This window comes from Lithobates pipiens, unplaced genomic scaffold, assembly GCF_037356315.1.
Source record: "Lithobates pipiens isolate NorthernLeopardFrog02 unplaced genomic scaffold, aLitPip1_a1.2 Scaffold_16, whole genome shotgun sequence".
In the NCBI taxonomy this organism is placed as follows: domain Eukaryota; kingdom Metazoa; phylum Chordata; class Amphibia; order Anura; family Ranidae; genus Lithobates; species Lithobates pipiens.
In genome coordinates, this window is record NW_027507748.1 from 103432984 (window position 1) to 103448137 (window position 15154).

A 15154-nucleotide genomic window follows, 5' to 3' on the forward strand; every position below is an offset into this window, starting at 1 on the left:
AAGTATTTAGTCAGTCACCAATGGTGCAAGTTCTCCCACTTAAAAAGATGAGAGAGGCCCGTAATTGTCATCATAGGTATACCTCAACTATGCGAGACAAAATGTGGAAACAAATCCAGACAATCACATTGTCTGATTTTTGAAAGAATTTATTTGCGAATTATGGTGGAAAAAGTATTTTGTCTATATCAAAAGTTCATCTCAATACTTTGTTATATATCCTTTGTTGGCAATGACAGAGGTCAAACGTTTTCTGTAAGTCTTCACAAGGTTGTCACACACTGTTGCTGGTATGTTGGCCCATTCCTCCATGCAGATCTCCTCTTTAATGCTACAAATTTTATCTTTGGAAGTCAATAAACTACCACCAGTGTTCAAGGGGAAAATCTTTATTGCTCACCAACATTCTGTAGAAACAATTTTGTTTTTGCATCTTCTACATTGAAAACATTCTCTCCTTTGCAGGCTAACTCCACACTGAAATAAACAGCAGTATCCATTTGACATTATGCTCACATATATATCAGTGTAGATTTGTATTGCCTCTGATCCCACAAGGAAACATTTCAAGGAAAAAAAAATGATTTTATCTTTACATTAAGTTAAACATAATTCACTTTATAAGTTTAGCACCATTTTCAACGTACAGTATTAAACAGTCTTCTGTGCATTTCTTTAGGAAGTCTGTTGAGGCAAATGTGACTTGATTTTTTTTTCCATTTTTTTTAAAACAAAAATAATTTACTGTAATATTTGCTCAGATATGGTCATACTAGGAAATCAACTGCGGTTATGTAAATATATATTTTGAAAACAATCTAGCCTATTAGATGTAAAATTAGAGCCCCGTATCAATAACTTGAAAACGCATCTGTATTTTTATATATTAAAGTATAAGTAAAAATATCTGCTTTTTTTTTAGGTTTGTATTTCCTTTTACTCTTTTTTTTTTTTTTTTAAGGTTTTGTAATTTAATGTGTTCCAAATAAAGAACAGTTTGATTATTCTATAGATAAGGTGAGTATTAAACAAAGGTTCTCTCTTTCTGTATGTCTATTGCATAGTATATGATGATGGGTGGGGTAGCATAGTGATCGTGTTGAATGCTCATTGTCTATAAGAGGTTAGTGATGTCTTGCTAGCAGCATTTCTATAGCATTTCTCTAAAATCTTACCATGTGAAAAAATATATATTTGCAGCATACACAGTACATACAAAGTAGTACAGAAAATGATCACACACTCCTTACCTTGGCAAATCTCCTGAGCAGTGCACTTTACTTCTAACTTATAATCCTATTAAATATGCTAAAAATGTGAATTTATTCTTTACGTAAAACCAGTACTGTGTTTTATGGACCGGATAACTTTGGCATTGTCTGTGTCTTGTGTCCACGACAAGGCCATACCCAAAAGGACATGACAATCCAGCAACCTGACAAGGCTCAAGGATCATGGTAACCCTTAAAGCAACCCTGGCAAAACACAGGACAGCTTGGCTGTCTTGCTTCACTAACTGAAGTTCAAAAAAGTATGCAGATAAGGACCTTTGACTTCTCTGATTTGCATACTTGCTGCAGCTACCGGCGACTAAAATAGTCTTTTGGGAATATTTTACAATAACAAGAAGGCAACAAGCATCTTAAAGCCTACTACACATGGACCGTATGTCAGGCCAGCATGTACTGGAGTTGGTCCAACAGAAGACGGCCATGCTTCGGTCGAAGGGGCATGACCAAAAATGATCTGCCGATCAACTCCCAATCAGCACTCTCAGACAATGGCTAAGAATACTGACTGGAGCTTTGGAGCTTTCTGGCAGGGGGGACGCCCCCTGTTAAAATACAATGGAAATCGCTGTACTAACATCAAATTGCTAAGATAACTGAAGTATCAATTATTAATATTTATAAATGATTAGACTATTGCAGTTCCATCTCTTAATAATTATATTATAAAATGCAAATATAAAAGAGGAAATTGAGTTAAAATGCCTTAAGCTCACGTCCATGAATGATATTCTTTTAAACACTTAAAGAATTCTACAACTTCTGTTTAATATTTTCTTGCTTGATTAGCAGTTTCCAAGCTCCACTGAGCAGCTGTCAAAAAAAAGTACATCAGGATCTGCCCAATGCTCCCAGTTGCATCTCAAAGGTGTCCATGACAGTCACCAATTCTGATGTTTTGTGTCTGCTCACTTCCTCTGCTTTTCCATTCACAAAGCACAGGCTATGGTGTCTCTGCGGTTATGCTTTAAAAATGGCAAACGGGGAGGGGGCAGAAAAAAACACCGGAACTGGTGTTTGCCACCGACACCTTTGTGGTGAGGCTGGGAGCCAGACATACACGTCCTGATTATTATTATTATAAAGGATTTATATAGCGCTAACAGTTTGCACAGCACTTTGTACATTTGAACAGCTGCTCAGCTTAGGGACAGATGATCAAATAAGAAAACACCAATTAAACAGAAGTTATAAAGATGTTAAAAAGCTTTAAGATTTTAAAAATCAGTGATCCTGGAGTTGGGATTTAGGCTCAGAGTAAAAAAATCAGAAACCAATATATGTATCTATGTGATTGATATATAGTTTTCAAAGGCTGATAGGCAAGTTATTTTTTTCCACATTTGGGTATGTTTGATGGTCCATAAAACACAGTAACATGGGTTTAATAAAAAAAGGCTTCTACTTAACGTACATATACATTCTATATAAACATACATTGTGGATGCCCATGTCACATTAACACTTAGGAAGTGTAAAAAATGGAGCATGAAAAAAACATAGCAATGTGGTCTATAGCAACCAGTAAGATGCCCGCTTTCATTTCCATTCTATCCAAAAAAAAGAAATCTGTGGAATCTGGTTGTTATAGCCCACGCCTCAAAGTTTTCCTAATAATAAGCCACAATAACACAAGTTCACATCTAATACCATGACAGAGTACAGACTTTCTTCCTGCTTATATCATTTTATTTTTGACATGTGCACCTTTCAAGAAACAGAAAGCAAGTAGAAGGAATATCTTTTTTATTTATTTTTTTAATTTTATGTCTAAAAATATATTTAAAAGGAAATCTATTTTTCGCATTCCATTGATCGTATAGGATGTGAGCATTTCACGAGCTATGTGCATTACTAAAGAATTGCAAAGCACAATTTACAGTACTACATTATGACAATATAATGCCAATGACTAGAAGATTATTGGATTGTGATCAGGTCTCCTTTTTTAAATTTAATAATTGGGAAAATTTTGAATATAACAAAAGCTTCTGTTCTTTATAAAAATATCAGTGCATGTTGTATTCACTTTCATGAGTTTGATATGTCATTTGAAGATAAGCGAGTAATGAATTGTTCATTAAGAGAAATACCTTCCTCTAAGTCCCCATTTATAGATATAATAGAGCTGTTCAGCTCATTCTGCTCAAAGCAGACCAATACTCATCAAGATGGAACAATTAAGAGTAACAGAATGGCTGCAATACCCTTCCCGGAGAAGGTGCTGCTCCAGACTTTCTCGGTTGGTCAAATAACCAAAAGCCTAGACATGTGGCCAATCCTGGAGGGGTCTACTTATCAAGATTTACACAACTTTCACACATTCTAATCAGATCTAATGTGAAACTTGGGTGAAAAAATTGATAAATAGATCTGGAAAATCAGCAGCACTAAACTCTGATCTTACCCTTTACCTCAACTTGAATGCTTAGACTTTTCATTATGAGCACAGCACTAGATGAAGCCTGAAGCAGAAACTATTCAAGGAAAGCTAAATAATCGGGATCTGGAGTAATATAATTAATAATTTTTTTACTATATATTTACCATTCCTACATAAGTTTAATTTTGCATTTGAGAATAGGCCTGCTTTAAAACCAGGAAAGTCACTGATGCGGACAAGTACTCAACTCAGGAGTCCCTACTGGCTGCGTGTGTGTTCTAGTTTAGTGACTCTACCAATAGCAAAGTTGTACATTGCACTTACTTGGAAGATATATCTGAACACTAGGGGTCAGAAGCCTGATGGAATTTCTTTAAAAAGTAACTCCAGTCAAAAGACAAAACTTTAATATTAATACCTGGTGGCCTGCGGTTTTTGCATCTATTAGCGGGAAAAAATATATTAACATACCCCATCTAATGTCATTGTCACCAGCTTTTGCCTGTTTGAATTCTAAACGTAGCTTTTAAAAACAGTGTTTAATTCAACAGTTGACATACCCACAATGAAATACTACATAATCTGCTTAGCTGTAGCACTGATATTACTACTGGGACTGTTGAAACTCATATTTTAAATATGGCAAATACATTTAACAAAAATGTGAATACTTTGATGGTATTTGTTCTGATTGGAGTTCTGCTTTAACGACAATGTCTTGGTGTATTTTTGAGCCTAGGAATTGTATCAAAGAAGTCCTGGTTTCACAGTTGCTATTTTTCCCTGTATTCTATGTAGAGTAATTTGAACTGTAGTATTGATGGGATAGCGCTGATGTCAGCTAGGATCCTGATGTGCAATATGTGCCAAGACGCTTTTCTATGAAAGAAGGCAGCACCAGTCCACAATGTCAAAAAATTCTTCACTCTGTATATAATGTGCATAGTAGGATAGAAGACGAAGCCTGTGTAAAGAATGGTACATCTGCCAGTCTGTGTTAGTTATCGCCTCAGAGGCCTGGAACATATTTAGCAACATTTTTGCCACTGGTAGCAGAGAGTTTAAGGCAGTTATTACTGATATAAAAAAGTAAAAAGCCAAATTAATTTAAGAGTTTTTATCATTATTGCCATTCACATTGGATATAATAAATATCCGGAGAATGATGAGTGGACATACTGCCCAGCATAGAGTCCAGATGCTTGATCGGAGGGCATTTGAATGTATACTTTATCTCCAAGCATTAGTGGGACCACTGCACTGCCTGAAGCTTGGTCTAGGTAGCCCTTCTTGTATTCATCATATGTGTACATTAATGGTTCATTGTTCTTATAGAGTGCCACCCAAACGTTGGCTCCTTTGCAATGGACATGGTAGGAGAAGTAGTAGATACCAGGAATTTCACAAGTAAATATGCCAGTGTGTGGATTGTAGCCTTGTCTACCATTATAAAGCAGTCTTTCAAATTTGATAGGTTCTCCTACTGGGGGGAAGGCAGTTGTCAGTTCAGCTGTAAATGCTGGCATTTCATGATTGGGCACCGTGCCTCCCTTCTTTCCTGTGTAACCTTGATAGGATTTTACTCCATCAATTGCAGGCCCCATGTTTGGTAAATACTGTCCCATGCCTGGTGGTGTGGGTGGGATTTCTGCAGGAAGTCCAGGTGCACCTGGTGGCCCAGGAGGACCTGGCAATCCACGCTGTCCTGTAGGCCCTACTGGCCCTGGTTGTCCTGCAGGACCTTGGGGTCCTGGTATACCATTCTTGCCCACGCCAGGTAGACCAGGTGCCCCAGCTGTTCCTGGTTCTCCTTTTGGCCCTGGAAGTCCTGGAGGTCCAATTGGGCCACTTGGTCCTGCAAGACCAGGAATCCCAGTTGGTCCTTGCAGACCTTGCTCACCGGGCATTCCGCCTTCTCCTTTGGGTCCAGGCAATCCAGGTTGGCCAGGCGATCCAGTTAAACCTTTGTGTCCAGGTTCTCCTTTTGGACCTATTGGTCCTGGTAACCCTCTAAGACCTTGAGGCCCAACCTCACCTGGAAATCCTTGTTTACCTGGAAGCCCCTGAATTCCTGGTTCACCCTTTTGTCCTGTTGGTCCATCAGGGCCCCCATTGCCACGATCTCCTTTGGGACCAGGAAAACCAGCAACACCTGGTGGTCCCATAGGCCCAGGTAGACCTGCAGGCCCTGGCTCACCTGGTTGGCCTCCTATACCTGGTTCACCTATATAACCTTTTTCACCTTTTGGTCCCATGGGTCCAGGTGGCCCACCAAATCCACGGTCTCCTTTTATTCCAGGAAAACCTGGTTTACCAATTCCTGGAAGACCAGGAGCTCCAGGTAAACCTGGAAGTCCTTGGTCACCTTTAACACCTGGTAATCCAATTTCACCTGGAAGACCATCTTGGCCTGGTTTCCCAACACCTGGAATTCCTGGTGGACCCTGAAGCCCAGGTGGACCAACTGGTCCTTCCTGCCCTGGTGGACCTTGTAACCCAGGGTTTCCTTGATGTCCCTTTGGTCCGTGGAAGCCATTCATTCCTGGCTTGCCAATGCCAGGAAGGCCAGATTGGCCTGGGGGTCCTTGAAGTCCAGGGGGGCCTTTGAGTCCAGGTAATCCAGGTACCCCAACTCCCTTATCTCCTTTTGGGCCTGCAATTCCGGGAAATCCTGGCGGTCCTTTAAATCCTGGCTCACCTTTTGGTCCTGGAAGCCCTGGTAAACCTGGTTCGCCTGGTTTACCAATGCCTGATAAACCTGAAGGCCCAGGAGCTCCATGTGGTCCTGGCTGTCCTGTTTGTCCACACTCTCCTTTAGGTCCTTGATCTCCCTTTGGACCTGGTATTCCAATGCCCCCTGGTTTTCCTGGCATGCCTGGCATTCCTGGCTTTCCCATACCAGGAAATCCAGGTGGGCCAGGTGGACCTGGGTTTCCTTTTGATCCTGGCATTCCTTGTCCTGGTGGTCCAGAAGGTCCTGGTGGTCCTCTTGGTCCAGGTTCACCAGGTGCACCTGGTTCTCCTCTCCTCCCAGATAATGGAAGTTCTGTTAAAATAAATAAACATTTTACAATCATTAGTGTTTGTAAAAAAAAAAGCAATAGCATGGCCAAAACATTTATAACATATTTGCATCTATGCCTTAACAAAATATACCACCTTTAGTCTTAAGGTAAACCTACTTTGAACAAGTGCCAAAGATGTAGACAGTATTAAAAACGAAAGTGTTCTTTCAATGAATAATAGTAATGAAAACTCAAAAGGAAAACAAATGTATAATTTATTTGTACAGTGTTTTGTTATCTACTGTTCTGTTTATACCCTATCTAACTGTTTTACACTTTAAAATAATTCTGGCACTTTTGGAAAAATCAGGAATTTCTGATTGCAGCAGCACCATCTGCTGGTGAAATCCTGGCTGCTTTATTCGGATATAATGACATTTATTGTAAACCCTTACATATACTGAGTGAAGTGACTGGCCTCAGGTGATACATACAGATGAAAGAAATCCTCCTACAGAAGTGGTTCCTGTTTTATCTGCAGCTCTCTCTATATCTGTTCAAAATGCAGAATTCATAATGCTTGTCTCAGCGTTCAGAAAAAAAGAGGCTGGAGAGCTGAAGTTACATTCTGAAGAACTCAGTGAGGAGAGCACTGAGAGCTGATTGGAGGGGAGCAACACCCCCCCCCCCTTTTACGCAGTACACAGGAACAGAGCTGAGGCTGTCAATCAGCTGGAGATCCCTCCCCCAACGAGGCAGCAGACAGAAATGACACTAAGGCCTCATGCACATTGGATGTTATAAAAACTGCAGGAGCTTCAGTTGTAGAATGCCACATTAAAAACACAAATTTTGCCACCTTTGCAGCGTTTTTGCATTAGCATTTTCAGGTTTTCAGTAAAACTATACTCCTATAGAAGCGTATGGCTCAAAAACGCTCATAAAATGCAGAATAGCCGTGTTTTTCAGAGTTAGAACATTTTTGTGTTTTTATGCGTTATCTTCAAGACTGGAAATGTAAAAAAAAATTTATATATTAATTAATTTTTAATATGCTAATAAGACACACTTCTCCCCCCTCTACTTCCAAGCCAGAAAAGTTTCAATCTAAGGCAGTCAGAAAGTGGGAAGTTGCAGCAGGTCTTTCTAATTGGAAAGCCCAATAAATGTCACATCCAGTCAGGGAAGGAACAAGTGAATTTATGAATACAATTTATTGAACCACTCCCACGTCATTTTTAAAGTGGTCATTCTATTAAATTAAAATGCTAAACATAATATACTATAATCCCATTACAAAATTATAGTCTGAGCTCCAACTATGCAGAATAGCAGTCAAACAGCCACATTTATGGGGCATGGACCACTGATCAGCCACATTTAACAAATACTGACCACTCACATTTAAAGCTCAACCGGACTTTCAGTTTGAAGCGGAAGTCCTGCAAAAAATTTTTTCTTAAAGTCAACAGCTACAAATATTGCAGCTGCTGACTTTTAAAATAAGGCCCATGTGTGTCCCAGCAGACAGCGCGGGAGGACGGGAAGAGGCGTGGGTGCAAATACCTTAAGTGGGTGCAAATACCTGTCTTAGACAGGTATCTGCACCCCCCCCCCCCCCCGAAAGGTGCCAAATGTCACACCGGAGGGGGTTCGGAAAAGCAGAGGTTAAATTTTTGTGTGAACCTCCGCTTTAACTCAGCTGAATATATTTCAAGTGCATCAAAACAAAGAGGTAATCAAAGTATTAACCGTTCATTTTCTTTAACCACTTAAGGACTGCCTCACGCCGATATAGGTTGGCAGAATGGCACAGCTGGGCACAATCACAGACCAGTACGTGATTCTTTAAGTGCCCAGCCGTGGGTCGGGAGTGCGCCGCATCGCTGCTGGTGTCCCGCGATCGCGTCACAGAGCTGAAGAACGAGGAGAGGTCTGTGTAAACAAACCTCTCCCCGTGCTTCCCTGTGTGGCTGTCACCGACCGTCTGTTCCCTTTTATAGGGAAGGACAATCAGTGATGTCACAAGCCAGGCCACGCCCCCTACAATAAAAAAAACACATCACGTCATATATAACACCTACACTGCTCCCTAGTGGTTAACTCCTTCACTGCCAGTGTCATTTACACAGGAATCCGTGCATTTAAATAGCACTGATTGCTGTATAAATGACAATGGTCCCAAAAATGTGTCCGCCATAATGTTGCAGTCAAATATCGCTGCCATTACTAGTAAAAAAATAAATATTAATAAAAATGCTATAAAACTATCCCACATTTTGTAAACGCTATAACTTTTGTGCAAACCAGTCAATAATCTCTAATTGCGATTTTTTTTACCAAAAATATGTAGAAGAATATGCATCGGCCTAAACTGATAAAAAAAAGTTTTTTTATATATTTTTTGGGGATATTTATTATAGCAAAAAGTAAAAAATATAGAATTTTTTCAAAATTGTCGCTCTATTTTTGTTTATAGCGCAAAAAATAAAAACCACAGAGGTGATCAAATACCACCAAAAGAAAGCTCTATTTGTGTGAAAAAAGGCGCCAATTTTGTTTGGAAGCCACGTCGCACGACCGCGCAATTGTCAGTTAAAGCAACGCAGTGCTGAATCGCAAAAATGGGCCTGGTCCTTTGGCTGCAAATTGGTCCGGGGCTTAAGTGGTTAAAAAGCACATATAGCCTTAAAAAAACCTATGTTGCAATGAAGTACCTTGCTCTGTGTGGAAGCAGCGGTCTATCTTTGGAAATCCAGCACCTTGTCTCAACAGTTGCTGGTTTCTGAGTAGTTCCCACCTATTTTGATGAAGTTTTTCTTTAAGTAGAATCACAAAAAGCATTGTAGTTTTTGTGCCATGAGGTGCACTGTATTAACCACCTAGGTACTGCGCCGTAACCAAAAGACGGCCACAGCGTGGCTCTCTTGTTCTGGGAGGGCATCAATGGATGTCCTCTCAGAACACTCTTCCTGCGTGCACCCTGGGATGTGCATTGGGTACGCTTTGTGACCTCTGTGCCCTTTGGACACAGCTGATCACAGATCGAGGTAAAGGACCAATCACAGTGTCTGATCACATGTAAACAGACTTGCCGGTTGTCGGCATTTAATGCCTCACATGTTGTCACTGTGTGAGGTAATGAGAGCCGATAACAGGCAAAGTTGAAAAGCCACATTTACACTGATATTTAGGGCACTGATCATTAGTGCCCTCATTGTCAGTACATCCCCATCAATGTCAAACAGTGCAGGTTATCAGTGCTCATCAGTACCACCTATCACTCAATCAGTTCTGCCTCATCAGTGTCCATCAGCGCCGTCTCATCAGTGCCCATCAGTGAAGAATACAAATTACTTATTTGCAAAATTTTGTAACTGAAACTAGGAAACTTTTTTTTTTTGTTTTTTTGGTCGTTTTTTTTGTTTGTTTAGCAAAAAAAATAAAATAAACCCCAGTGGTAATTAAATACCACCAAATGAAAGCTCTATATGTCTCAATGCATGACCGCTCAAATGTCATTCAAAGTGCAGTGCAACAGCACTGAAAGCTGAAAATTGGTCTAGTAAGAAGGAGGTGAAAGTGCCCAGTATTGAAGAGGTTAAGGTCCCTTTCACACTGGGGCGGTGCGAGCATCGGTGGTAAAGCGGCGCTATTTTTACCGCCCAAGTAAATTGGCAGCTACTGAATGTGTACATTGACACCACAACACAATGCACATGGGGGGTTATTTAGGAAAGGAAAATCCACTTTGCACTGAAAGTGCACTTGGAAGTAAAGTCACTGTAGACAGGGCCGTCTTTAATATTGATTGGACCCTGGGCAAAACTTTTCTTGGGGGCCCCCTCCCCGTGCAGTTTCGCTCTCCACCTGCTCTGAGACATACAAGAAATAGCAGCTAGACTCAAAATCAGTTTACTGAATCAGATCAGGTAGCTATTGCGATTGGTTGTCAGAGGTTTCAGTGTATCATTACCGCTTACTGACTGGTTGCTAGAGGTTACAGAACACATTACAGCTCACTGGTTAGTTGCTAGAGGTTACAGCACATGATTTCTGCTTGTTGATTGGTTGTTAGAGATTACTGTGGATATGATTTCAGGGGGGCATGATATACATATCAATGCTGCCGGCCACCTCTATTTACATATGAATGCCAGTAATTTACATGTAAAGACAGGGTCTCCAGGTGAGTCATCTGGGCACAGCACAGGACTAAAACCTCAAGGGGCAAGGGAATTTAAACCAGCATAGTTGGCAAGTATGAAGCAGCTGCTTTGGGCCCCACAACAATGACAGGGCCCATGGCAGCTGCCCTTTTTGCCCTGCCTTAAAAATGGCCCTGGCTGTAGATCCGAGGGGGACATGCAAGGAAAATAAAAAACAGCATTTTAGTTTGCACATGATTGGATGATAAAATCAGCAGAGCTTCCCCTCATTTCAGATGTACTTCTTAGATTTTGAGCAACTGCACTTTCAAGTGCACTTGCAGTGCAAAGTGGATTTACCTTTCGTAAATAATGTGTTGTGGTGTAGCATGTATTATGGTATCACACAAGTATGAAACCAGCCTAAACAGACAAGTTCAAGTTGGCATAAAACTTCCCATAACTCTAGATCCATTTGACATGAAAATGTCACTGAAATAAAATTAAACAAATTGATGTAGATGATGCAAATAAATACAATCTCTCAACTATAGGCATTCAACAGAAGACCTGGGACCTTTGTGCCAGGGTCTATCAATGGAGAACAGGTTGCTTTTGAAAAGGAGCTGCCACTTTGCTTCTTTTTTTTTTGCGCAATTTTGTGGTGCATTTTTGGAGCCGCACATTCATTTTTAATGGGCCTCCCTCTACTCCAAAAACGACCAAAGAAGCTCATGTATCAAATTAAGGCACTGAGCCAGGTGCGCTTGGCATTGCAATATTTGCAGTGATTTCCGTGCGTTTTGTTGCACAACAATTACGGTAAAAATGCACTTCATTTAGGTTGGCATTAAGAAATAATGGCACAGCATACACGTCCCACGTTTTGCTGCGATTCCAGTATGCTCATGTGTGAACGAGGCCTCATGCCGCGTACACACGATCGGAAGCCAAAAATTGATAGCATGTTGTCAATTTTCCAGACGGAAAAGCTTTCTATCGGTAATTCCGATCGTGTGTATGCAATTCCGACACGCCAAAAATCACGCATGCTCAGATTTAACTACGAGACAGAAGCTACTGGCTATTGAATTTCCTTTTTCTAGTCCTGTCATACGTGTTGTACGTCACCGCGTTATAAACGATCAGAATTAGTTGTGACCGCGACGGCGTGTAGGCAAGACAGCTTGAGCCGAATTACCTCGGAATTCCGTCGAGAAAACCATCAGAGCTTTTTCCGACGAGAATTCAGATCGTGTGTACGCGCCATCACAGTACATGCAGCTACAGAAGTCAGTGAGGGCTTGTTTTAAAGCTAATGTACTGTTTGTAAAGAATATGTAAATAGGTGAATGCCCATATCTAGGTCACAGTTCTACCATAAAGATAACCTGTGCTGAAGCTGCCATTTTTGCTTTTCTTCTGGAAAATGTCAGTAGCCTGTTTGTCATACTGATTCAATAGTTTTGGTACTTTCTAAATCTCAAAGCAGGAACAAGTATACAGATTAGGATCTCTGACGTAACTATGTTTATATGCTGCATGCTTTCTCTGGATCAGTGATTTGGAAAGTACTAAAGCTACTTGAATGCTGAGCCACAGTGAAAGGGCAAAGCAAAGGCACATTCTGCTACTGTTGAAGGTTGCTTGTGCCTTTTCTCCTTCCACCCATGGAAAGTGAGGCAGCCAATCATAGTAATGGGCCAATTGGTAAGTATGTAGGGTGAGCAAGCTTGGACACCATTAGAACATGTAAATATTTTCCTGTTCAGGACTGCCCAGCATTGGGGCACAGCAGGGGACTAAAACCTGCTGCAGGTATGTGCAAGACTCCTTTAGGCTCGATTCACATCTATGCATGTTGCTTTTGAGCGTTTTTGCAGTGATTTTTGAGGTGCTTGCCGCGTTTTTGGACACACGTTTTTCTCACGATTTTGCCGCGCTGTGCGTTTTTTAATTTTTTTTTAAAAACACTGTGGTTGCTTACCAACCAGATATATACAGTGAAAAAAACGCAAATCGCAGTAAAAACGTGGTACTTGCGTTTTTGATGCAGGTCCATTGACTTCTATTACATGCAAAACGCTGCATTTTGCATGAAAAAAGGTCCCCGACCCTTTCCAAAAACGCAGAGGCACAAAAATGCATTGATGTGAACATGTTCCATAGGAACCCATGTTAAAAAATGTCCTTGCATTTCTGCAAAATGCAAAATGCATCAAAACGAGCCTTAATGCGCCTGCACTTTAGTGACAGCAGAACAAGACCAATTGGTCCACCAAGTCTGACATATTTTTTAAAATGTTTTAATCTTATTATTTAACTTAAAAAAGTCATTAACATTTTTATAGATCTATGTATTACCCAGGCATGTTTGAATGCACTTACTGTTGACTGACTTCCTACCTCTGCTGGAAGCCTATTCCAAGTGTCAACTACTCTTTAGGGAAAACAATATTTTAACCACTTCCATACCGCCCACCGCACATATACTGCAGCAGGACAGCCCGGCTGCGCAAACCAATATACAGTACCTGTACGTTGGTCTGAACACAGCTAACCCCTTGATTGCCCCCCTAGTGTTAACCCCTTCTTTGCCAGTGTCATTTATACATTGATCAGTGCATTTTTTTTAGCACGGATCACTGTAATAAAGTTACTGGTCCCCCAAAAGTTTCACTTGGGGTCAGATTTGTCCGCTGCAATGTCACAGTCCTGCTAAAAATCGCAGATCGCCACCATTACAAGTAAAAACAATAAAATAAAAAGTCCATAAATCTATCCCATAGTTTGTGGACATGATAACTTTTGCGCAAACCAATCAATGTACAATTGTTGCGATATTTTTTTTTTTTACCAAAAGTATGTAGCAGAATACATATTGGGCTATAGTGATGAATAAATCATTTTTTTAATATATTTTTTTGGATATGTACTTTTTTTTTTTTTTTTTTATTGTCTTTTTTTGTTTATAGCGCAAAAAAATAAAAACCGCAGAGGTGATTAAATACCACCAAAAGAAAGCTCTATTTGTGGGGAAAAAAAGAACATCAATTTTGTTTTGGTGTAATGTCGCACGACTGTGCAATTGTCAGCTTAGTGCGACGCAGTGCCCTATTGCAAAAAATGGCCTGGTCATTAAGGGGTAATCCTTCTGGGGCTGAAGTGGTTAAGATTAGTTTTGTACTTTACTCTTACTAGTTTCAGGTTATGTCCCCTTGTTGATCTTCTTGATCTTAGCCTCATATTGAAAATTCTTCTCTCTTGAACCTTATTCACACTCTTAGGCTGGGTTCACACCGCTGCGGGGGGAGAACCGGATGTGATTCGCACAGCAAATCACATCCGATCTCCGTAGCGCTGCGAGTTCAGCCATACAGATAGCAGCAAACTCGCACAGGACCCTTTTTTGGGTCTGCAACGGAATCGGATCGCATGGGGGTTCACACCATGCGATCCGATTCCTGTGCGAATCGGCAGATCGCACTGCGATATGCCGACGGATCTGGGGGTGTCATTAACATAACATTGACACCCCCAGCCGTCCGCATAGGGCAGTGTGAACTGCCGGCGGGAGGTATGCGATGCGGGAAAACGCCGCGGATTCGCGGCGTTCCCGCATCGCAGCAATGTGAACCTAGCCTTAATGTAATAAATAATTCAATCATGTCCCCACCCCCTTCCCTTTTCTCAAAACTGTACAATTCTGGAAGTATCTCCGCATGTAATTTATTATTATTAATATTACACAGGATTTATATAGCGCCAACAGTTTACACAGCACTTTACAATATAAAAGGGAGACAGTACATTTACAATGCAATAATATACAAGAGGGTTAAAGGGCCCTGCTCATAGGATTGTATAATCTAATAGGGTGGGACAAGTGGTACAAAAGGTTGTAGCTGTGGGGGATGAGCTGATGGAAGTATTAAAACATTAGTTGGAGGCATGATAGGCTTCCCTCAAGAGGTGCGTGTTCAGGGATCTCCTATAGACAGCCAGAGTGGGAGATAGCCAGACAGATTGAGGTAGAGAGTTCCAGGGGTATGGAGAGGCTTTGGAAAAGTCCTGGAGAAGAATATTAGAGAAGGAGACAAGGGAGCTTGAGAGTAGGAGTTCTTGACAGGAGCGAAAAGGATGGTTTGGGTGATATTTGGAGACAAAATTGATGATCTAACTTGATTTTACCCCTCAGACTTTTCACCATTTTTGTTGTTTGTCTCTGAATTCGTTTCAGCTTATCAATATCTTCTTATATGTGAAGTCTTCAGAACTGGGCACAGTATTCTAAATGAGGTCTTGCTAAAGATCTATATGGGGGAATCA

At 40.8% G+C, this 15154-nt stretch overlaps 1 protein-coding gene across 2 annotated transcripts in view; it reads right to left on the minus strand.

Moving 5' to 3' along the window:
* Positions 1-373: 373 nt before the first annotated feature.
* COL8A1 (collagen type VIII alpha 1 chain) overlaps positions 374-15154 on the minus strand; it is a 143800-nt gene continuing 129019 nt past the window's right edge. For both annotated transcript variants that reach the window (XM_077480187.1, XM_077480186.1), the window contains exon 5: positions 374-6718. In XM_077480187.1, the coding sequence (XP_077336313.1) occupies positions 4806-6718 (1913 nt within the window). In that variant the 3' untranslated portion in view covers positions 374-4805. The remainder of the gene's footprint in view (positions 6719-15154) is intronic.